This window comes from Nannobrachium achirus (genome assembly GCF_963921795.1).
Source record: "Nannobrachium achirus genome assembly, chromosome: 6".
Classification (NCBI taxonomy): Eukaryota; Metazoa; Chordata; class Actinopteri; order Myctophiformes; family Myctophidae; genus Nannobrachium; species Nannobrachium achirus.
The window spans coordinates 9,335,108-9,359,609 of record NC_137815.1 but is presented as its reverse complement, the minus strand read 5'-3'; the positions used below and the strand labels follow the sequence as shown (position 1 = coordinate 9,359,609).

The following is a 24,502-nucleotide window of genomic DNA, read 5'->3' as shown; positions in this document are numbered from 1 at the left end:
AGAGAGTTCAGCATCAGGAACTTGCACACATGGAACTGTGTCATGACTGTGTCATGGAGCTAAAACAGGGCTATGTTAAATACTCAAAATGACTCTGATGGACCAATCAGGGTGGTGGTGGGGGGAGGGATCAACAATAGACAGAAACTGGATAATGCTTTGTTAACTGTCCCACCTAAGTCCCTGCTAGTCTGAACAAACATCACCTTCCCTCTCATAACACTACTACTACTACATTTATATAAAGCTGCTCTTGCATTTGAATTCAAGTCTGACACAAGTTAAGGTTAACTTAGGTAGTATTTCATTTTGCTGGCTTTTAGGGTCTGTGTGTGAGTGTGTAGGCTCACAAATTATTATAATTGTCATTAAGTGACTCTATCTATCTATCTATCTATCTATCTATCTATCTATCTATCTATCTATCCATCTATCCATCTATCTATCCATCTATTTATTTATACTTACTGTTTACATTTTCTATAAATATTTATTTCTATATAAAACTCAGTTGTGTGGAGTTATTGTGTGCCTTTTCTTGTAGCTAAAGAGTCAATTTGTTCACTAGACATTAAGTCAAGGTTACTATTTTGAGTTGAAGCTAAGTGTTTTATTGCTTTGTGGTTTAACATGATTTAAAAGGCAAATTCATTGTTATGGTTACTTTAGAAGACTGCTTTTGCATTCATGAGTTAAAAAGAGAGCCAAGCTAATTTAAAGAGTTAAGTTAAAGGAACACAAAACATGACCTAACTCGCTGCCATTGGACAGACAGTTACAACATAGGCCTACTCTTATCTTTCACAGAACAGACAATTATCATTTGTTTTATCTATTTGAGACTATGTAGCTGCTCTATGGGAAATAGAGCATTATATCAGCCTATTCAATTGATAATGACCAATGGGTGCCAGTTTCTAAGTAGTTAACCATATTAACATAACAATATATGTGGCCTAGACATGGATATTGCCCAATCAACTCGTAATCTACAGAAATGTCCACCACATCACACAGTATAAAATTTAGTAGGCTCAGTGGATTCACCTATGTTAAATCATGTCAGGTTAGTTTGGTTCAAGGTTCAAGTATAATAATTTATGAGACAAAAATGTAAACAGCACAAATGTACAATCACATCTCGGCTAGAATGATAACATAAAGTCCTGACTACTCCTTGTTATTGTGGTCCTAAATACTACAATGATTAGTTTGGATGCATTGCTTCTATCATGTCCAATTAAAAATAAATACATTACATACATACAGAAATCTGCCTTCTCCTGTATTGTATTAGTGACATTCATTATAAATAGTAAAATAACAGGACAGAGCAAAAAAGGCCTCTGTTGTGTCTTTATCTGATCACATGCAATCAGACACTCACACTGCACAGCAATATATAAACTTTATTACAGGCTCAATGCCCACAGGGTAAGAAGACAATACATTACAAAGATAATAATTTAAAAAAACAACAACAGAGAGTACATGCACAAAGCCCCACCGGAGCTAAAGAGGCACTCATGCCACTCATGCCAGTGTCCACTAATGGTAGACGTGTACCTGACAGAGCTACATCCAGGGTCTGTCATCAGTCTCTGGAACAATCTGAAACAATGTATCTTTCCTCCTATCTAACCTAACACACACTATGTGTTAATGTTGATCAATATAATAATGTAAAAATACAAAGTTAAGTAGACCTAAGTAAGAAATAGTAAATACATTGTAATAATACATTGAAGGGGAAAATGTAGGAAAACAAATGCAACTCAGCATTGAATTTATGGCAAACATTTTGCTAACCCTTTCCAAATAATATACAATTAAGAAGTGGGATGTTACACTTAGTAAGAGAAAGAATTAATGAAATATTACATTTTTAAAAAGCTAGAAGACTCACCTATTATAGTAACCATGTGAATTGCTAATAATGTTATGGGTCAGATGTGTAAAGATCTATCACATTGTATTGTTCTTTTCAGACTCAACAATAATAATGATGATGTTACTTAAATGCTGATCAATGTGTGAATCTGGCTCTTATCAGGTGTGTGTTTTCTCTCCCTGTCCTGTGCTGTCCTCAGTTAAACCAAGACAGTGCTGTTGTGACCAATGTGGAAAAAGCCTTCAGCTCAATTTATTATCTCAAAGTAGACTAGAGAATTCATACCGGAGTGAAGCCATTCAGCTGTGAACAATGTGGGAAGTATTTTGCTCGGTCTGGACAATTAAAAGATCATAAGCGTTCACATACTGGAGAGAAACCTTATTGTTGTGACCAGTGTGGGAAAAGATTTGTTCAAAGAACACCAGAGAATTCACACTAGAGAGAAGCCCTATTGCTGTGACCAGTGTGGGAAAAGCTTTACTCGATTGTCTTATCTCAAAATACATGAACGAATTCACACAGGAGAGAAACCATACAGCTGTGTCCAATGTGGGGAAAAGTTCAGTTTAATGGCTGCTCTGAAAGTACACCAGAGATTTCACACCGAAGAAAAGCCTTACTGCTGTGAACACTGTGGCAAACGTTTCACTGTAAAATCTAGCCTCGTACAACACAAGAAGATTCACACTTGAGAGAGACCTTACTGCTGTCACCAATGTGGGAAAAGGTTCACTCTGAAGACGGCTCTGAAAAGACACCTGAAAATCCACACTGGTGAGAAGCCATATACTGCTGTGTCCAGTGTGAGAAAAGGTTCAGTGATATGCATCATCTCAAAGCACACCAGAAAAATCACACTGGAAAGAAACCTTATTGCTGTGACCAGTGTGTAAAGAGCTTTCCTAGACTGGAACATATCAAAATACACCAACAAATTCACACCGGAGAGAAACCTTATATCTGTAACCAATGTGGGGAAAGCTCTGTCAGGTACACGTCTACCGTTAGAGGACACTGGCATGAGTGCCTCTTTAGCTCCGGTGGGGCTTTGTGAATGTACTCTCTGTTGTTGTTTTTTTTAATTATTATCTTTGTAATGTATTGTCTTCTTACCCTGTGGGCCTTGAGCCTGTAATAAAGTTCATATATTGCTGTGCAGTGTGAGTGTCTGATTGCATGTGATCAGATAAAGACACAACAGAGGCCTTTTTTGCTCTGTCCTGTTATTTTACTATTTATAATGAATGTCACTAATACAATACAGGAGAAGGCAGATTTCTGTATGTATGTAATGTATTTATTTTTAATTGGACATGATAGAAGCAATGCATCCAAACTAATCATTGTAGTATTTAGGACCACAATAACAAGGAGTAGTCAGGACTTTATGTTATCATTCTAGCCGAGATGTGATTGTACATTTGTGCTGTTTACATTTTTGTCTCATAAATTATTATACTTGAACCTTGAACCAAACTAATCTGACATGATTTAACATAGGTGAATCCACTGAGCCTACTAAGTTTTATACTGTGTGATGTGGTGGACATTTCTGTAGATTACGAGTTGATTGGGCAATATCCATGTCTAGGCCACATATATTGTTATGTTAATATGGTTAACTACTTAGAAACTGGCACCCATTGGTCATTATCAATTGAATAGGCTGATATAATGCTCTATTTCCCATAGAGCAGCTACATAGTCTCAAATAGATAAAACAAATGATAATTGTCTGTTCTGTGAAAGATAAGAGTAGGCCTATGTTGTAACTGTCTGTCCAATGGCAGCGAGTTAGGTCATGTTTTGTGTTCCTTTAACTTAACTCTTTGAATTAGCTTGGCTCTCTTTTTAACTCATGAATGCAAAAGCAGTCTTCTAAAGTAACCATAACAATGAATTTGCCTTTTAAATCATGTTAAACCACAAAGCAATAAAACACTTAGCTTCAACTCAAAATAGTAACCTTGACTTAATGTCTAGTGAACAAATGGACTCTTTAGCTACAAGAAAAGGCACACAATAACTCCACACAACTGAGTTTTATATAGAAATAAATATTTATAGAAAATGTAAACAGTAAGTATAAATAAATAGATGGATAGATGGATAGATGGATAGATGGATAGATAGATAGATGGATAGATAGATAGATAGATAGATAGATAGATAGATAGATAGATAGATAGAGTCACTTAATGACAATTATAATAATTTGTGAGCCTACACACTCACACACAGACCCTAAAAGCCAGCAAAATGAAATACTACCTAAGTTAACCTTAACTTGTGTCAGACTTGAATTCAAATGCAAGAGCAGCTTTATATAAATGTAGTAGTAGTAGTGTTATGAGAGGGAAGGTGATGTTTGTTCAGACTAGCAGGGACTTAGGTGGGACAGTTAACAAAGCATTATCAAGTTTCTGTCTATTGTTGATCCCTCCCCCCACCACCACCCTGATTGGTCCATCAGAGTCATTTTGAGTATTTAACATAGCCCTGTTTTAGCTCCATGACACAGTCATGACACAGTTACATGTGTGCAAGTTCCTGATGCTGAACTCTCTTCTGGACTAAAGGTGAAGTATAAATAAATAGATGGATAGATAGATGGATAGATGGATAGATGGATAGATAGATAGATAGATAGATAGATAGATAGATAGATAGATAGATAGATAGTAGGTTGATGCACCAATTGATGCAGGTTAGAGTTGTCCTATCTAAAAAAGAAGGTAACATTTGAATTCCCCATCAAAAAATACATACAATAGACATCCAATTTGTTTTTGAGATGGATAGGGTACAATTGGCAATTATAAAATACCAATTGATGCAGGTTAGAGTTGTCCTATCCCAAAAAGAAGGTAATATTTGAATTCTCCATCAAAAAATACATACAATAGACATCCAATTTGTTTTTCAGATGGATAGGGTACAATTGGCAATTATAAAATACCAATTGATGCAGGTTAGAGTTGTCCTATGCAAAAAAGAAGGTCATATTTGAATTCTCCATCAAAAAATACATACAATAGACACTTTTTTTTCTTCTTTTCGCTGCCTTTTTTTCGCGGCCTCGTCCATGGACTCGTCCACGGCCGGCCGTTTGCGTCCACGTCCGCGGCCTCGTCCACGGCCGCGTCCCCGGCCGTCTGCGTCCACGGCCTCGTCCACGGCCGCGTCCACGGCCGGGACGGCCGGCCGTTTGCGTCCGTGGACGCGGCCTCGCGTCCACGGACGTTTTTTTCGCGTCCGCGTCCATGGACGCGTCCACGGCCGCGTCCATGGACGTGGACGCGGCGGCCAACAGCTCTTGCTGAAAAGAGTTAATGGAGTAGTTCAATCGTTTTTTTTTTCTTCAAATCATTAAAACCTGCTCATGAATTGGTGTGACCATGGGGTGGCGCTGCACAATATAAAAGGGTCAAGTTCACGGGCACCTTTGGGAGGTTTTGACCCGAAAGGGCAACGGTTTTTGACCGCAAGTTACCTGCTGTGTTTAAGTCTCTGTGGCGCGAATTGTTTGTTTAAAATGTTTGATCCATTAAGTCGCTGGAGCTACTTGTGGAACCCTGCACGATTTCTGCGCGGTGGAGTAATAAATGTACCTTATATTGCATGAAGAATCTGCCTGCATCGTTTCTTTTAAACATTGATAAACACAGCAAAGTTGAACAAACAGTATGGTATTCTATCAACCAGACCAACAGCGCTATACCCCATCATCAACTGTCGCACAGCAACCAACGTAGCCACAGCCACATGATCAACTGCCATAGGGTACAGCCACACACATCTGACGACTGATGCATTAAGCTCCATCCACTCCATGTTAAGAGAATGACATGATGACGATGATGATGATGATTCTCTTAACATGGGAGTGGATGGGGTTCAATGCATCAGTCGTCAGATGTGTGGCTGTACCCACACAGGAACCAACGCAGCCACAACAACTGTCACACAGGAAAGCAGTAGCTAAAGCCCATCCTCAACTGTCATAAAAGGAACCATTTTATTGCTGGTTACAAATAACTTTCAAACAGTGTTTGAAAGTGTACAAAAATAACAATATAATGTAGTAACAAAACACTCCACAATCATAATCAGTGGAAACCACTGATCCACAGCCTAGGGTCCACAATCACCATCAGACCTCCAGCTTATAAATCTGCTCACCTCTGATTAAAGGAGCCATTGCATGAGAGTAGTTGACTGCATTCCTGGCATGCCCTTTGTCATTATCTAATCACTCGTCATGTACTCATCATGTACAGTACATGACTTTCTCTACTTCCATTGTTCCACATATCTTGCATCACAGCTATGCATGGTCTAAGACCTGCTCATCATGATAGAAGATTTCCCATCAAGATATCACTGTAATGGAAAGAAACCACAACTGTCGCTGCCATACCTAAAAATAGTTTTGGATTGATAGAAGTGGTAGAACTTGATCTCCTCCTCACCTCAGCTAACAATCTCTACAATCACCAGATGACACGCAAGTGGGTCGTGAAAGTGAGTGAAAGTGGGTGGAGATAGTTGAAAGTGGGTGGGGGTGGTGAAAGGTTCCTGGATGAAGTCTTCTCTCCCTCAGTTTGTTTTTGTTTTGTTTAAAGGTGATACACCATGAAATTTCACTTTTCCTATTTTAAAACCTTCCTATTTTAAAACCTTTTTTTGGGTCCCACTAGCACCTTCTATCCTCACAAAGTCCCATTTCTGACCGTTGTGTCTTTCTCTGGTTTTGAGAAGGTGAAGGTTAAAAGTATCCCACGGGCTCTCAAAACAGGCTATCCAGATTTGCTGCCGATTGTGACGTCCTCTGCCGATTGTGACGTCATCATAAATCAAAAGGATTTTGGAGGGGGGGGGGGGGGTGGCGCAGTTCAGGCAAAAGGTGGTACTGCAGCTGAAATGATCTGAGAGCCATTCAAAAACTAGAAAAGAAAATTTCTAAGAAATTTTAAGTGTGCCTGCAGCTCGCTAAGTCTGTGCAACCTTGTGTGAGAGAAAAAAAAATTGAGAAAAAAAAATTTGAGAAAAAAGAAATTGAGAGAAAAAAAAATTGAGAAAAAAAAACTTTTTGAGAAAAAAGAATTTTGAGAAAAAAAATGTTGAGGAAAAAAAAATTGAGAAAAAAAATTTGAGAAAAAAAAAATTGAGAAAAAATTTTTTTGAGAAAAAAATATTTTGAGAAAAAAAAATTTTTGAGAAAAAAAAAATTGAGAAAAAAAAATTTGAGAAAAAAGAAATTGAGAAAAAAAAAAATTGAGAAAAAGACATTTTTGAGAAAAAAAAATTTTTAGAAAAAAAAAATTTTAGAAAAAAAAAATTTTTTGAGAAAAAAAAATTGAGAAAAAAAATTGAGAAAAAAAAATTTGAAAAAAAAAAAATTGAGAAAAAAAAATTTGAGAAAAAAAAAATTTGAGAAAAAAAAATTGAGAAAAAAAAAATTTGAGAAAAAAAAAATTTGAGAAAAAAAAATTATGACACCAGCCGCGAGTCTGTACGATAAACGGTTCATGAGATGTAGAGGCACTTCCTGTTTGGCAAAGGGCACTTCCTGTTATAGTGGGGGCGGGGCTTAATCAATTACAGCTCATCCCTATTGGCTGGAAAAAGACCAAAGTTGTGTGTGCATTTTAAAGTTTAAATCACGTTGCTAGGCAAAAGTATGGCAGAGTTATGTGGCGCCAAAGTTTCTAGTTTTTTTTCAGAGTCCCCCATTCTAAGTCAATGGGGTTTTTGGGCGTCGTTTTTTGCGAATTACATCGCAATCGTATCGCGGATCGGAAAGAAAAGTAATAGCACACCATTCCCGGCCGAGCCGCACATTTTGATGTATATATTGCGGGGGTGGCGTAAATCGTGCGGCAGTTATTACGTGCCGAAATTTCCCCCATTCTAAGTGAATGGGGTTTTTTGGCGTCGTTTTTTGCGAATTACGTCGCAATGGTAACGCGGATCGGAAAGAAAAGTAATAGCACACCATTCCCGGCCGAGCCGCACGTTTTGATGTATATATTGCGGCGGTGGCGTAAATTGTGCGGCAGTTATTACGGCTCCAAATTTGTGGCGTGATTATCATTAAGTATGGCGGATTACAATAAGTGTTTTGCCATTGCTTTGCATGGCAGGCACACTTAATGAGAGAGGCTCTCTATTCAGGAGTGGTAATTTAGCCTCAAACCTTTTGAAAAACGTTTTTGGGACATAAACAATATGACATAAATACTTTTTAAATGCATGGTGTATCACCTTTAAGTCTGTGTGAATACTATCACCCACTTGACTTATAGAATGTTTTTTTAAACTACTTTTATAGTTATAGTGCTCAGTGTGTGAATGGTTCTTATAAATTAGTCTTGTATTCTTTTACTCTGTTGTTGCCTTGGTGTTTTGTATCTTATAGTGTTAGGATATCGTTGCTATTGTTTCCTGTCTGCCTAGTTTTGTTTACCTGCCTTCTCACCTCTCTGTGATTATTAGGCCGCACTCACACAGATGCGTGAGAGAATGAGGCGGGTTGGGCGAAGTCCAATGCATTGTCAATGGAAGGTTGTTTGGTTTTTTGTCGTTGCCGTGTCTCTTGCTCAACCGAAGGCTGTCTTTTGGCCAAGAGACACGGCAACGACAAAAAAACCAACCAACCTTCCATTGACAATGCATTGGACTTTCCCCTCCCCCACTCATTCTCAGACTACACGTACACGATAGCTGTCGCAACTGTGTGTAGCGTGCCTTAATTATCTCCACCTGTGTCTTGACTCCTGTTAGCCCCTCTGCCAATCGTCTCTTGATTGTATTATGAGTTCACCGTTGTCTTTGTCTAGTTAGTCTTTGTATGCCCCTGTGTTCAGTTCCTTAAAGCAAGTGTTCAGTTAGGACAGTTCCTTATGAGAGCGTCTATTCGTGTCAGTGTGGTACAGTCAGGGGTTTCCAGTTGTCCGGATTAAAAATCAAGCAAACACAGAACTGAAAGTTCCTATTATTGGCTGCTAGTTGCGCTGTTCTGGTACCAGAAGCAACATGTTCTCCATAGGATTCCATTCATTTCCCCTGAACTTAACATCACCATGATGTGCTTTTTGTGAAAATGTGGTCCAATTCATGTTATAATTGATGTTAAAGTGTAATGTAGGTGATCTGAACCTCCCCACCCGGCTTCGAACCTGGGTCTCCCGTGTGTAAGTCCAATATCTTAACCATTACTCCAAAGGGATATCCCTATGGAACGAGGGCAGATACTAGACTTTTGAGGCTTCAGGCTGGGGCTGCGACTCTCTCCACCACAAAAGCAGTATGCTGTAGGAGGGGCTTGTGATGATTCTTCTTTGTGTGCTTTATTTTCGGCAAGCTCAACACCACATTCTCCCAATTGCGTTTGCACGTGACTGTTGGCAGCCAATAGCATTCGAGATGGTACCATTTCTACCAATGAACGTTGATTTCTACAATGATGACGGCACCTGTACAAGGGCCAAAAAACCCTCACCCTGACAGTATCAGGATCTATCTATCTCTTATAGGTTAACAGTCAAATAGACTTGGTTATTCATAGCATACTTATGTGAATTCAGGGGCACTGCTTTATAGTGTTGTTGGACAAGGATCATTTCACTCTCGTTTTGCATATGTTGGCATAGTAAATTCACTTTGCTCCTCTCAGTGACCTTTACCCTTCCTCTGCAGTGTTCTAAGCTACTACCAATTCAATTCAATTCAATTCAATTCAATTCAATTCAATTCAATTCAATTCAATACAAAGGAGCTTTATTGGCATGAGAAAACATATGTTTACATTGCCAAAGCAAGTGTCACAAATAAAATAAAAACGGTTGAAAATGGGGAATATACTAGTTGGAGGGGGTACAGCCGTACAGCATTGTGTAAACAGAGCTATGTCGCATTGTGACATTTTATATGTAAGCCATTTACCATGAGAGGGAGTGGGTTGTTGGCTGATTTACCACTGTTTCAGGGTTGTTTCACGACCCTCGAATGGTAAATTGCTTTTCTACCACTTATACTATATAAAATTTAAATGAAAGAAAACACAGTTGTAACTTGCAAGGTTATTTAGTTATACAACTGCAACACAACAGTGAGCCAACCATGAGCCAACTCAAGGTTGTTGACTGATTTACCACCGTTTTAAGCCAATCAGAATCCAGTATCTGAACATGTGACCACAACAAGTGGTAGAAATATATATATATACAGGGTATTTTTGGAACAACAAATAGCAGCATTATCTTTTAACACGGTTCTATTGTGAAAATAGCCGATCTACATGCTCAGCGTGAGCATGTAGATCGGCTATTTTCACAATTTCTGACTATTATATATTTGACAATTTGGCCAATTTTTCATTTTACAGGTATTAAAAGGGTATTAAAATTGTCTTGGTGTGTTGTTGGATAGATCTGAACAGTTCTCTTTTGAAATGTTTCATTGAATTGCTGATGTGTAGAGGGGCAGAATATTATTACTTATTACAAAACATGGAATATAGCAGTGGTTCTCACACGTTTTCATATCAAGCTAGTGCCCCCAAATTAATATGTACAGTATTTGGCCATGGACCCCCATGCATCTGAAAATATTTATAGGCTATAAAATATTTTGAAAATAGCAGATCTACAAACTCACAATGCTTTCTATCACGGTGCATTGTAACCTTGTATATTTTCAAATGGCTGAAATGTATGGGCTGAAGTTTTCAATGTATGTTTTGTAATAATCTAAATCTACAAAGTAACTAAAGTTTTCAAATAATTGTAGTGGAGTACAATAAAAAATACATTTTTATTCAATGTATAATACATATACGTATGTATATATAGGCTATATACATATACAATCAATGTACTACATTTGAGGTGTCGTCGAGTTTAAGTAAAAGTGCTGAAAAATTAAAATAAGTACAGTACTTGAGTACATTTACTTGTTCTATTTATAGTGGCTCATAGGAATAGACTATGTGACAACCAGGAATAGTTTGGTGACCACCAGAGAGTCGGTTGACGGCCGGAATTTAGAAGGCACCCAGGAGCAGGTTGGGTTAGCGCCCCAGCCTGTGTCTTCCGTGAGGAAGAAGCCCAACAAATCCACGGTGAGGCCTTTAGGAGGGCCATTCAACTGCAGCAGCTGAATGGAATGTTTGGATTGGGGTCTGGTGCAACGCACAGGTTCTGAACCTGGTGAGAGCAGGAGAGGACCTGGTGAGACGTAGGAGGAGCCCGGCCAGGAGTCAACCCATAGAGCAGGGGTCCTCAAATACAAATCTTGAAGGTCCACAAATATTCTTTTGAAACAGGTCCGGGTCCGGGGAAAAAATAAAACAATTATATATATATATATATATATATATATTATATATATATATATATATATATATATATTTGCCATTTTTATTATGTCGGTCAATCTTAAATAGTAGGCTAAGATACAAAAAAGTACCAACCAGGGGTTGACACTATGGTCTCAGAGGCACTTGTCCGTCTGGAAAGTACAGGTCATGTTCTACTTGCCCTCACGTAATGGCCACTTGCCCTCATTATTGTTCATCTTACATAATTAGGGATCCCTTTCTTAATTTTTTTACAATGAGTATTGTTTTTTTTTAGTAGTTTGTTGATGCAGTAACGGTCTTTTTCCGTTTCTTTCTTTATTAAAAGGGTCCTTAAATTATGACTTCACTGTCATCTGGGCTGGGGACTCCTCCAAAATCATTTGGGGGCCTTACTTGACTGAAGAGAAACAACCCATTAAAGCAGGGAGAACAGAATGTTCAACGTGGAGCAGAGATATTTTGCGCTGGTGCTCTGGTTTCTTTTAACAAACTGGGATAATCTTCAAATAATTTATGCTTGCAACGTGAATATCGATATGAAAACAAGGTGTCGCGCGTCACGTCAGACTGTCAGAGACGAAGCGTGCGGATCGCTGCATATCCATGCAGAAAGAGAGGCAGCCGTCACGGGCCGTCGGGCCGTGGCACGTCGCGACAAACTCTGGAGATATAGATTACAATCCTGCAAACGTATTCACGTTGATGATGTTTTGCGTGAATGAAACCCCACTGATTTATAACTAGTTGCATTGTTGGTGACTGAAGCTACTGCTGCTGCTGCTGTTGTGCTGCTGCGTAAACTTCCGCGGTCTGTGGTAACAGCCTATATCAGCGCATCGTTGTCATAGAGATCAAGAGATGACAGCCCATAATAGTCTGTTGCCCGGCATCAGCCAATCAGCGCGTCGTTGTCTCTCTCTCTCTCTCTCTCTCTCTCTCTCTCTCACACATACATTCTCAGCGCACGAGAAGTGGAAACCAAAACGTGGAGATTTTTATTTTATTTTTTACTATAATTCGTCCTGGGTCCGGTCGGCGGTGCCTCGCGGTCCGGACCTGGACCGCGGTCCGCCTATTGAGGACCCCTGCCATAGAGCCTAGTTCTTCCACGCGCCAGAATAGTACCCCCAGTCCCGGCAGAGTTGTTCCGGTGCAGCATATTGAGTGACCCTGTCTTTCCCTAATAGGACTGATCGTGGATAGCTACTGGGACGTAAGTCGGGACTTGATCAACCCCGGCTGGGTCACCTGGGCGAGGGTGTATGATGTTGCGAGACCCGAAACACCCGTCGACCCCAGGCTACATCACTGATGATACGTCCCAGTTGCATCCTTGTGATGTTTTTTTTCATTACTTCATTAATTACTTTGAACCACTACTCTGTCCCAGAGGCATGCCCTGTTGGCTGGTTTGCATCACTTCTCTAACTCCATTTAATGATCACGCATGCACGCACACGGGGCGCGCGCACACACACACACACACACACACACACACACACACACACACACACACACACACACACACACACACACACACACACACACGCACACACACACACACACACACTCACACACACACACACACACACACACGCACGCGCACACACACACACACACACACACAGACTGTGGCCAATTTGTGGGTCTCAAATGTTATACTACAGCTTTTCACTCCAGACCATTCTGAGATGCCGGAGGCTGTCTGAGGCCCCTCGATCGTCAACGACCAATTCAGTGATTTTTAGTAGCCTGTCTCAGTTATGTTAATACAAGGCCACACTGGGAAGTAAAGGAACAACACAATTCATGTTCGAATGTTCATCAGTGGTTTCTTAGATTTATATTATATTTATTCATGAATTTACTTAAAATGTTGCTTTTTTGGGAATGTTTTTACAGATAATGTTTTGAAATAATATGAATTAAAAACAAAATGTGGGAAACAAAAACAATTAAAAATGTGTCCGCGACCCACAAATGAGTCCCGAACCGCTGTTTGGGAACCAGTGATGTACATCTGTCAGGGGTTTTCAAAGTGGGTGACGGGGCACCCTGGGGTGCCACGATGGCAGTCCAGGGGTGCCCCGAGATCATTTGATAATATTTGGACACTTGAAAAAAATATTTAGTATCATTTTAAACTTGAAGTACAAAGTTATTTTCAGTCAGTTCTAACCAAAATGGCTATTATCTCAACATTTTCCTCGTCACTGTCAGGCAGAAACGTCTGTCGCACAAAACTAGTGAAAACAGCCGATCTACAAGCACACAACGCCTCGCATCGTAGATCGGCTGTTTTCACTAGTTTAGTACATTTTATAGATGATAGCCTAAATACAAAACAAACGGTTTTGGACATACAAGGTTTCCACCCGACAACAACAATATGCTATAAATATAAGGTGCTGGGAGTGAAAATTATAATGTTGGGGTGCCTCGGATTAAAAAAATATTCATGGGGTGCCCTGAGACAAAAAGGTTTGGGAACCCCTGATGTAGGCTACATGATAGCATGGCTGGCACAGATATAAAAAGCTAGATACCTCCTCCGCCGCTGCAGTTCATTGGCGCGACTGGTAAAACAGGACTGGCGGAAGTGCGGAACTCCCTGCAGTGGGAAAGAGGGAGTCCCGCCAGTCCAGCGCCAGTCCCGCATCTGATTGGCCTACCGAGCATCCCATTCTGTGACGCCCAAGGAAGCGTCCTTCAGAATTCCCGAAGCTTGCTAAAGGCGGCCGTACACTATGCGATAATCGGGCTATTTAATTACCCTCCCATGCCTCCGACTGAAACGGGCCCGACTATCGGGCATGAATGTCGTCTAGCGTGAGGTCTCACAGATCCACTCGGAGCCCAAACGAGTGGCTCGGAGGACGATCGGGGCCAGCCCAACTCTTTTCAAAAATGTTTGATATTTTCCTGGATCACTACTGGTCTGGAACACTGGAACAACAGCGGGGGACCGAGGAAAATACAGCCGCTGCGCAAATCTGAGCATAGTATGTGACAGATCTCTCTCTTTTTCTCTCTCCACCGCTCCCTCTCCCTCTCACTCACTCGATCACCCACACACACACACACACACGCACGCACGCACGCGCGCGCGCGCACACACACACACACACACACACACACACACACACACACACACACACACACACACACACACACACACACACACACAGATACACTTTTCATGGCGTCAGTCCGTCCATTAGGTTGTATCATGAATGATTGGGATTTAAATTAAAACTCAACAGTAACGCGATCCAAAAAAAAAAAAAACTCTAGGCCTACCAGCCACTGTCTGCAGTCAGTCACAGACTGCGACCAGCACATCACATCAAAGAAGTATACACGCCCATCCTGAGCGGGGGCTCTCCCCTGATCTAAAGCCTACAACGTGGCACAACGCCTCGCAGCGCGAGGCGTTGTGAGCATGTAGATCTGCTATTTTCACAATAGAACTGTGTTATCCAAAATGTAATGCCTATTTTCCATGAGGACTCCCATCTTTGCCATACCCTAGCTTTTGCTGAAATGACGCCACTGTTCCAAGGTGTTCTCACACTGCCACCCATCTTACTGTACCTCCAAGAGAGAAACCAGATCATAATGGGATAATATTTGTAAATTAGCTTCATTAGCATGACTTCAAAAGCATGTAAAATCATTCACGCTTAACAATGATCAAAATACAAGAGGCGGTTTTATTGGACCAGTACACATTATTCATTTACACTTACAGTCATTTATAAACATTTTCTTTTTTCTTCTTTTTTTAAACAGAGTTTTTATTTTTTAAATGTTATTACCTGGATGCTAGTCTCATGCTTAGGAAGTGAAAAAACATGGTTGAACAAACTCATTATCAAATGTCAAACAGCAAACAGATATTATCTGTTGATTAGCCTTCATCAACTGAGTTTTTGAACCAGGGTTATCATAGTTAAACAAAAGATTAAAACGGACTAAAACGAAAGCAGAATAAATAAAGAAGTGCATGTGAAATCAATTTTTGTCACAGGGACCCTCAGAAGAGAAGATTTGGGCTATTTGTTTTTTCTCAATAATTATTCAAAAGAATTATAATGTCTCAAGATCTCAAATAAATAAATAATAATAATCTAAAATAGCAGACCTGCGTCAGCTCACAGCGCATCGCAACACATTGTGAGCTTGTAGATTGTACATTTTTGAATAACCAAAGAATAAAATAGTGTCAAAGTGGTTAAACCGATCGTAATGCTATATTGAGGGACCCCGGACCCCACTTTGAGAACCACTGCCTTATAATACCTGAAAAAAAGAAAAGAAAAGAAAAAAAAAATCAAATGAAATGAACATTTCAGAACTGTAATAACTATGGCGTGATCATGAATCACTTATCACTGAAGTTTACATCATGTAAAATGAAAGACATTATTTCGGCTCCCATAGAATCCATGTAATAAAATAGGGATGGTTCCCGCGAGCTTATACCTTTTCAATATATTTTTTAAATGTATTAGAAGTTTGCAATAGAAAAAAGTACAGTTTCATGACAGCACAAATCACTGGTACAAGGTCAACCAAAAGGAGATCCTAGAAAGCCGAGGCTTATTTCCACAGGAACCACACTTTAAGTATCTCATATAACATTGAAAGACAGACTGCATGCTCTGTTTGGAGTGTATGATTATGTTATTGATCTCACAGCAGTCTGAGCAGCAGCGTAAAACACTTTGAAGCATCAGCAGCCACTTTGTAAACAGGCAGAGGAACAATCTTTTCCTCTTTACTATTGCAAAAAAAAAAACACGATCTTAGGCCGAATAGCCGATCTAAAGCTGATGTGGTGCAACGCGTTGTGAGGTTGTAGATCGGCTACTTTTGATGATGTAGGGCAGGGGTCTTCAACATTTTCAGGCCAAAGACCCCTTAGTTGAGAGAGAGAGATGAAGCAGGGACCCCCACTACCTTTTCAGAAATTCCATACATTTGACAGCACTATCATCAATATATTTTGGATTCAAGTACATTTCAGATATTTAACCACTTGAACCGTCATAAACTTGACCTTTCACTCTGTACTTAGTTTGCTTTTTTCCCCTCTACACCAAACCTCTTTGCCAAAAATAGCCAATCTACAAGCTCTTGTGAGCTTGTAGATCGGCTATTTTTGTCTAAAGTTCTTAGAATATGGACACTAGCGTGGTTGATATAAAAAAGAGAAAAAAAGGTTTCTATCAAATAAATATTTGGAGGACCCCCTGTAGTAACTCTGAGGACCCCCTAGGGGTCCCGGACCCCCTGTTGAAGACCCCTGATGTAGGGCAATCATTTATGAAAAAAGCTAACATTCAAATTATGGAGATACTGTACAATATTTATTTGATTTGTGATGTAGGCCTAATAGAGCGCTGATGTAGTTAGCATTTAGCATACAGCTTTAAGATCTCCGTACCAATTTCCACTTGACATTAGGATATATAAAATTGACAAAAGCTGTCACACTTTGCTGCTGTATCAAATGGATCAAAGAAAGCACGCTAAATCTAAGTAATACGGATAGGTATGTTGTGAATTATGGTAATCCAGTATTATAATAAAAAAAGGAGACTCTTTGTTGGGAAAAGAAAAAAAATCTAAATATGATTCCATACACTGTGACAAACAAGATATGGGTGGATACAATTTTGTAAACTTTCAGAGACAAACTGCTGCCTGCAATTTATTTTACTTTTTCTTTTCTTTTTTTTATCTAGTAAACACATAGTAGTGACATCATGTTTGATTTGCTTCCATCCACAGACAGTCGAAACCGTTTGGAACATTTGGAAGGCAGGCATCAATGCACCAAGAGCACAGAAAAGGAGAAAACATTTGTTTCACAGGCAATACAACAGTGGTTCTCAACCTTTCTTGGGTCAGGGCCCACAAAGCATTCGCGGAGGACAGATGGCTATTTACAGAGCATTTCAAGGATATATAATTCGATTGTGTTTGATTGTCTTGGATCAATGGAACTAAACATAGTATAACAGTTTTCAAGGTTTTAAAGAAGAAATGCTATAATCAAATCATAATACATTTTACTGTTTCATAATAATAATGTTACGTGTCGCCCCGCTTGCGACCAACAGGTTGAGAACCACCGCAATACGACATTCAGCACCACATAACACCTCTGGAGAACGCAAGTGTAAAAGACATAATTAATTAAGACGAAATTGCTCTGTACAACACCTGACAATATTAGCGGTATACCTACTCTATACAACTGGTGTACTTACAATGTGAAAATTGACTTCCATTGTCACAAACACAGACCCATATCTATATTTTTTTATTATTCGATTTCTTCACAACAGAACGGAATGATGAGAAAAGTGGCGGAGAAGAGGGCCCAACGCTGCGTTCATCACAGTCCAAAAGATTACAAAGCTACAAAGCGATAGCTGTCGAAGTGATGGTCAACGCTCGCCGACTGACGAGGGAGAAATTATGAAGGAAAATATCATGCCTGGGGTTAAAGGAGTAGTTCACCCACTTAGTTTGCACTCAGGGCCGGACTTACCATTGGGCAAGGGTGGGCACTCGGGGGAAGGGGGGGCTCCGAAAAAAAAGAAAATGATGACATTTTAAAGTATTGCAATCCAAATAAAGTGATATTTGTGTTTAGTTACTGTACATTATGGTAATAACATTGAGAGCTTCTGCTCTGCTGGCCGCACTGCATGTAGCTGCTCTGAAAGCGCGCACAAGGGCCTCTTTATTTCCTCTTGCCCAGGGGCCTCATGTCATATGAATCCGGCACTGATTACACTCCCCACGAAGCCTTGAATCTGTAGCATTCCTCAGCCAATAATTTGATGACCGGGTCATTGTGTCCATTAGCAGAGTCTGCTATGGGAAGAAAAAAAAAATTCAAGGCTTCATGAAGTGTGTAATTCAGGGGTCTTCTCAGGCCAAGGACCCCTTAGCTGAGAGAGAGAGAGAGATGAAGCAGGGACCCCCAGATTCCATATAGTTTCACCGTTTAACAGCACAATCATCGCTGTATTTTGGATTCATGTCAATTTGTGTTTTCAGATTTTTAACCACTTGAACCGTCAATACTTAATAAACTTGACCTTTTACTCTGTACTTAGTCTGCTCTTTTTCCCCTCTACACCAAAGCCGAAAATAGCCGATCTACAAGCTCACAGCGCCTCGCAGCGCGAGGCGTTGTGAGCTTGAGATTAGGGTTCAAGTGGTTAATATAAAAAAAGAGAAAAAAGTTTCTATCACACAAAGATTTGAAGTAGCCCCTGTAGTAACTCTGAGGACCCCCTAGGGGTCCCGGACCCCCTGTTGAAGACCCCTGGTGTAATTGATAATTACACCAATTGGTAATTAAGTCATTTTTTGGGAACTACTCCTAAAACGAACGAATTAATAAGTTTCTCCCCATTACAAGCAGGAATTGTGTGTAGAATAATGTGTGAAAATGGGGAAATTGGTGGTTTGGTGGCTTAGTTTGTACGGCTGCAGTTGAAGCCAGCTCAACTCGGATCGTAGCTTTGTAGATTTTTGCAGCAGCCACAAACTTCACGAGGGATATCTTCAGAAATAGTGTCAAATCCTGGAATAAATTCCTTACCAAAAAATGTCTTCACCAATGTGTTTGTAAAGGTGTTTTGTAACAAATCTCACAAAGACTGAAATTCAGTTTCCCTTGGAGAATCCTTGACAGCTGCTGAAAGTTGGATGCACGCATTTGTTTTGCACGAAAAACATTCCTTGGGCTAAAAATGGCCCCACAAAACTATGGTTTAGTGATGAGTCATCACTTTTCACAATTTTGTGGGAGCCGCCTTTACCCCAAGGAATGTTTTTCGTGCAAAACAAATGCTTGCAATGGATTCATAGTCATTTAAAAAGAAAATAGTTTGACCCCTGACATGCTACTTAAAGTTATACCATGTAACTTTTTTTATAAAACAAATCTTAAAATTGTCCTAACTGTTAAATCGCTAAAGTTTTAGAACCCCCACTCCGTTATTTTCAGCTTCTAAAGCCTTCTCTTTATATGTTTTCTATGAGCCGTGAGGGGGGGAGAATTTCGCGGCAAAATTGCGTCATCACACTACCGGCCAATCACAGCGAGGGTTATACACTGCCGGCCAATCACAGCGCATCTTGGAGTGGGGTCGCTAGGGCGGCCATATTTGTAGTCTCCCGTGTGTTTCTATACTCGGGTGCACGGTAAGCATGGGTGAAGGAGTGTATCTCCGGAATGGCTGAACGCACAGCAACCAGGGACCCCTCAAAAGATAGATCTCGGCGAGGTGGAGGCAGACGCGGGGGTGTGAGAACCGAAAAACGGCGGACGCGACCGAGGTTTGCTATAGAGCTACTGACCACAAGTTGAGCAACTTACACAGTATAGCTTTAAAGCATATTTATTTTGGTGTTTTTTTTCCTGTATAGTTAAAAGATAATGGGACCCCAACTTTCAGTAGCTGTCAAGGATTCTCCTAGGGAAACTGAATTTCAGTCTTTGTGAGATGTGTTACTAGAGACCTTTACAAACACATTGGTGAAGACTTTTTTTGGTAAAGAATTTATCCCAGAACTTTTTAAGATATCCCCTGACTAGTAGCGTTGTAGCCGCCAGCGATGTGGACGCAGCATAAAAAGTGAACCCTCATCCATCCTTCACACATATTTCTTTACCCCCTGATTCACCCTGGTTTTTAGAACGCACAGGTTTCCGGTCACAAACGCGGCCACCTCCTCCTCCACTCTACATCTGATTGGAGTAGGCTGTAGGCCCGCCCACCGGGCTGTAGTCGGACGGCTGGCCCAACATGTCGCCCTGGGCGCCGTAGCCGCCGCCCTGCGGGCCCAGGCTGCCCTGGCTGTACGGCTGCTGCTGCTGCGGGGCGAAGGTGCCCGCCTGCTTCTGAGACGGCTGGCCGCTGGTTTGCCTGGCGCCGCCACCGCCCTTGTGCCAGCCGGTCTCCTTGAAGACAAACCAGATGTTCCCGGCCCACAGGACAAAGTTGAGGAAGCCAAAAACCTGGAGAGAAAAGAAAAATGGTTTATTGGCAAACTTTATTTCTTGGAAAACCTTATTTCATGGAGATTCTTAGCCTCGCAGGCTATCCCAAGCTACGTCATCACCAATGTGCTTCCTTTCTCGGTCTGGTGTCCCTCCCATCGAGCCTCTTTATTAGAACTTGGGTTTCCAATTTCCAATCAAATGGCTGCATTTGGAGTGACCCGCCTCGCAGCGCTCCTGATTGGTCGAGCGGCTGCTACAGCTCTCGCATTTTGTATACAAACATGGCGGACCCCATGTCCGACGCGAGTTCACAAATTGCAAATAAAAGCTGCATTAAGCGAAGTTTTATCTGAAATCAACGGCATCTCATAACTTAAAAACGAACAACAGTTTGCAACTTTGGAATTTCTGTCTGGAAAAGACGTATTTGCTGTTCTGCCGGCGATGTTTTGATGCGCTGGTGGCTACTGACTGGACCTGTCAGTGAAAGTGAGTAACTACGTCATCGTGTAATGCGTTGTCTATGGAGGACTCCCAGAGTCTGGCTGTTGCGAGGCTAGGAGATTCTGCCCTGACAATGCTGACAATGGGCCTCATTCACCAATAAGTTCTTAACTTTCTTCTTAACTTGTTCTTAAATTTCTTCCTAAGTGAATTCCTAAGAGAAGTCAGTCACATTCATGACAGTGTTCTTAACCTGTCAAATTGTTCGCACCTGTTCTTCTTACGTTGATGAATGCCAAATGGAAAGCGCGTTCCCGTGTATCAGAATTAGCATAGGTTAACGCCCTTAAATCCCATATAAGGGCAAAAATGGCGGAAGTAAATCCGACCAACACACACAGACAGAGAGGCTGAAAGAAAGAGATCGCTTGCTTGTAAGAAATAAATAATATACACCCAACCAACTACACGCAATTAAAATGCCTAAACGAAAAGAGAAAGAAAAGGGCATCATTGTGGAGGCTGAGGGAAAAAAAAGAAAAAAGAATTGGTCGGGTTCTGAGGTGGAGGTGCTGCTGCAGGAGGTAGAAAAACATAAAAAAATAATGTTCTGCAGCGTTGTGAAGGGCACCAAAGGGCCACAGAAAAACAAATATTGGGAACTAACAACAGCCGCTGTTAATGTGATGTCCGCTGAGGTCCGTACAGTAACAGATGTAAAGAAGAAATGGTTTGACTTAAAATCAGCGGCCAAGCAAAACATAACTCAGTACCGGCGGGAGACCCTGGTCACCGGAGGTGGTCATGGTCCAACTCAGTTGGAGATAAGGGACATGGACGAGAGGATCGGGGCGATTATCGGAGAGACGGCACTGTCCGGTGTGCCATCCACAGAAAATCTGGATACCGATTTGACCACCGTGACAGTGCCGTCATCTCCTCTCCCCGACGCCGACCCCATGGAACTTGAAGGTGAGATTTGTTTGTTTTGTCATATATTTATATTATATAATATATATAACGTAGTATTGTAATATTATAAAACCTACGTTTTTATTTCTCTATTATATATTTTTCATTTCTCTATAAAAGATGTGTGCATGATGTGACATAACAGGAGCTAGCAATTTGTGCGGCTGCGTGTGTCAAGTGATCATAGGCCTATTTGTGAATCAAAAATCACTTCAACTTAGCCTACATGTGTTAAGCATTCCCTTTGTTTGGAGGTTATATGATAGGTACTTTTGCTCTTGCTGAAGTCCTAGAGCTGCATGTGCATTATTGAACCCCCCCAATAAAGGTCATTAATGCCTTCATTTTAATGTTTTATATCTTATTAGGCATATATATATATATATATATATATTTATTTTTAATTCATTATATATATTTTTATCTGACAAGAACTTCATTTTTTTCCAGCTCCCCTGGGGCTGGGCCTGTCTGACTCGGACGAGTCACTTTTGTCACAGTCACCACCAGTTTCACCATCGCCATCACAGCATTCCGGCTGCAGCGGTTCCACATCCACATCCAGACGCAGGACCCGTTCTTCTGCCCAGCCCCAGCCTGCCCGCATCTTAACGGATGCAGTTTTGGACACTCAAGAGAGGCTGGCAGCAGCAGCTGAAAGGCTTGCTGCCTCCAACGAGATCATAGTAGTCCAGTCATTTTAGGGTTAGACCTAGAACAAATTGCAATAGTAGCAAACTCAACTGATTTTGTATCCTCATTATGTCCTTAGTGAGGGAAAAAAAGTCCCAAGGAATCCCACCGGGGCAAAGTTTTGAAAACGACCTACCTACCTTCAATTACTATACACTACAATATAACGGAAAAAATGACTGAAAAGAAATCTGCTTTAAGTGGGATATGAGGGGTCAAACTAGGTGTTTTTAATTATTCTGAATCCATTGCAAGCATTTGTTTTGCATGAAAAACATTCCTTGGGCTAAAAACGGACCCCAAAAGACTGAAAATTGATGAAAATTGATGAAAATTGATGAAAATTGACGTTTTGAGTGGCCATTTCTGGCCCAAGGAATGTTTTTCGTGCAAAACAAATGATTGCAATGGATTCAGAATAATTAAAAACCCCTAGTTTGACCCCTCATATCCCACTTAAAGCAGATTTTTTTTCAGTAATTTTTTCCTTTATATTGTAGTGTATAGTAAGTGAAGGTAGATAGGTCGTTTTCAAAACTTTGCCCCGGTGGGATTCCTTGGGACTTTTTTTCCCTCACTAAGGACATATTGAGGATACAAAATCAGTTGAGTTTGCTACTATTGCAATTTGTTCCAGGTTTGGCCTAATTTTGGCCTAAAATGACTGGACTATAGCGCAAAATTTAGCCACAATAGCCGACATTCTGAGAGGGGTGGCTGCAAACCAGGCCCGCATCCTGAATGAATTAACAGACATGAATGAGAACTTCAAACCATAAAATATATAGTTTGAAGTTCTCATTCATGTCTGTTAATTTGTATTGAATAATAAAAGAGAAAACATACATGTTCTGAAACCTGGTTTGTTGTGTGAATATTTTCTTTTATTAATGAGATAACAAAAAGGGATTTCTGATAAAGAAACAAAGGAGACCGTATAACTTGCAAAAAAGAAAAGTGGTAGCTTTATCTTAATAAAAATAAAGTAGAAATTAGAAACAAGCAATTAAATGTTGCTGAACGTAATGGGCCTGTCTGTTATTTGGTCCCATAATGACTGGCTCGTCTGGTTCGTCAAGACGCGCTTCTGGTGGCACAAGTGGGGGAAGGGGTACACCACGTTTCATGGCGATGTTGTGCAATACAGCACAGGCCATGATCATCTTACAAACCTAAAAGGATGGAAAGACATTTGTAAAATTAAACATTGTAAAATTAGAAAAGAGGTATAAATCCAGAGTATAGGCCTATTATCACACTTAAATTAATGCTGTTCATTTTAGTCTATAACGTTTTAGGAAAACAAACACATTTTCAGCTATTTAAACGCACCTTCTCCGGTTTATAAAGCAGTTTGCCTCCTGATACATCTAAACACAACCAGCGTCCTTTTAAAATCCCGATGGTGCGCTCGATGATGGAGCGGGTGGTCGCGTGAGCTTCATTATATGCCCTCTCCTGGGCAGTCTGAGGTCCGGTGACTGGTGTCATTAGCCAGGGTGCCAGGGCATATCCACGATCTCCTAATAAAACAAGTTATAGTCTAATATAAGCCCACAGGTGCACCGTGCAGTAATTTAAAATTAGGCCTACTATAAAGCTCAATTTGTATTGAGTAGCCTACAGATATGCAATGAAATTTACATACCAATGAGCCACGCGTCTCCAGCAGCACCTTGTGCCAGGCGCATACCCACAGAGCTGTTCTGCAGAATGAATGAGTCATGCGCACCTCCGGGGTACCGAGCGACCACATTCAGTAGCTGGTTATCCGCGTCACAGATGAGTTGGACATTGATTGAATGGTAGCGCTTACGGTTGAGGTAAGGGAAGGGTTCTGGAGAGGGTGCCTTAATGCGCACGTGCGTGCAGTCTATTGCTCCGATAGTGTTGGGTAAACCAGCTATTCCATGGAATCCTCTCTTGATGGGGACCTGTTCAGCTGCTGTATATGGAAATGTAATAAATTGAGGGGCCAGTTTAATGATCTCATCCAGGACACGTGGCATTATGCGGCTGATGGTCGGCTGAGATACGCCAACCCTGTCTCCTACAAAGTTCTGAAACGTGCCAGTGGCTAAAAAGCCCACGGTACAAAGTA

The 24,502-nt window shown here is 40.7% G+C and overlaps 1 protein-coding gene across 1 annotated transcript in view; it reads right to left on the bottom strand.

The window, feature by feature from the left end:
• Positions 1-20,031: 20,031 nt before the first annotated feature.
• LOC308286808 (synaptoporin-like) overlaps positions 20,032-24,502 on the bottom strand; it is a gene marked incomplete at both ends in the record, with an annotated part of 72,493 nt that continues 68,022 nt past the window's right edge. Inside the window, one exon of the mRNA XM_080727932.1 lies at positions 20,032-20,307. Within this exon, the coding sequence (XP_080584058.1) occupies positions 20,032-20,307 (276 nt within the window). The remainder of the gene's footprint in view (positions 20,308-24,502) is intronic.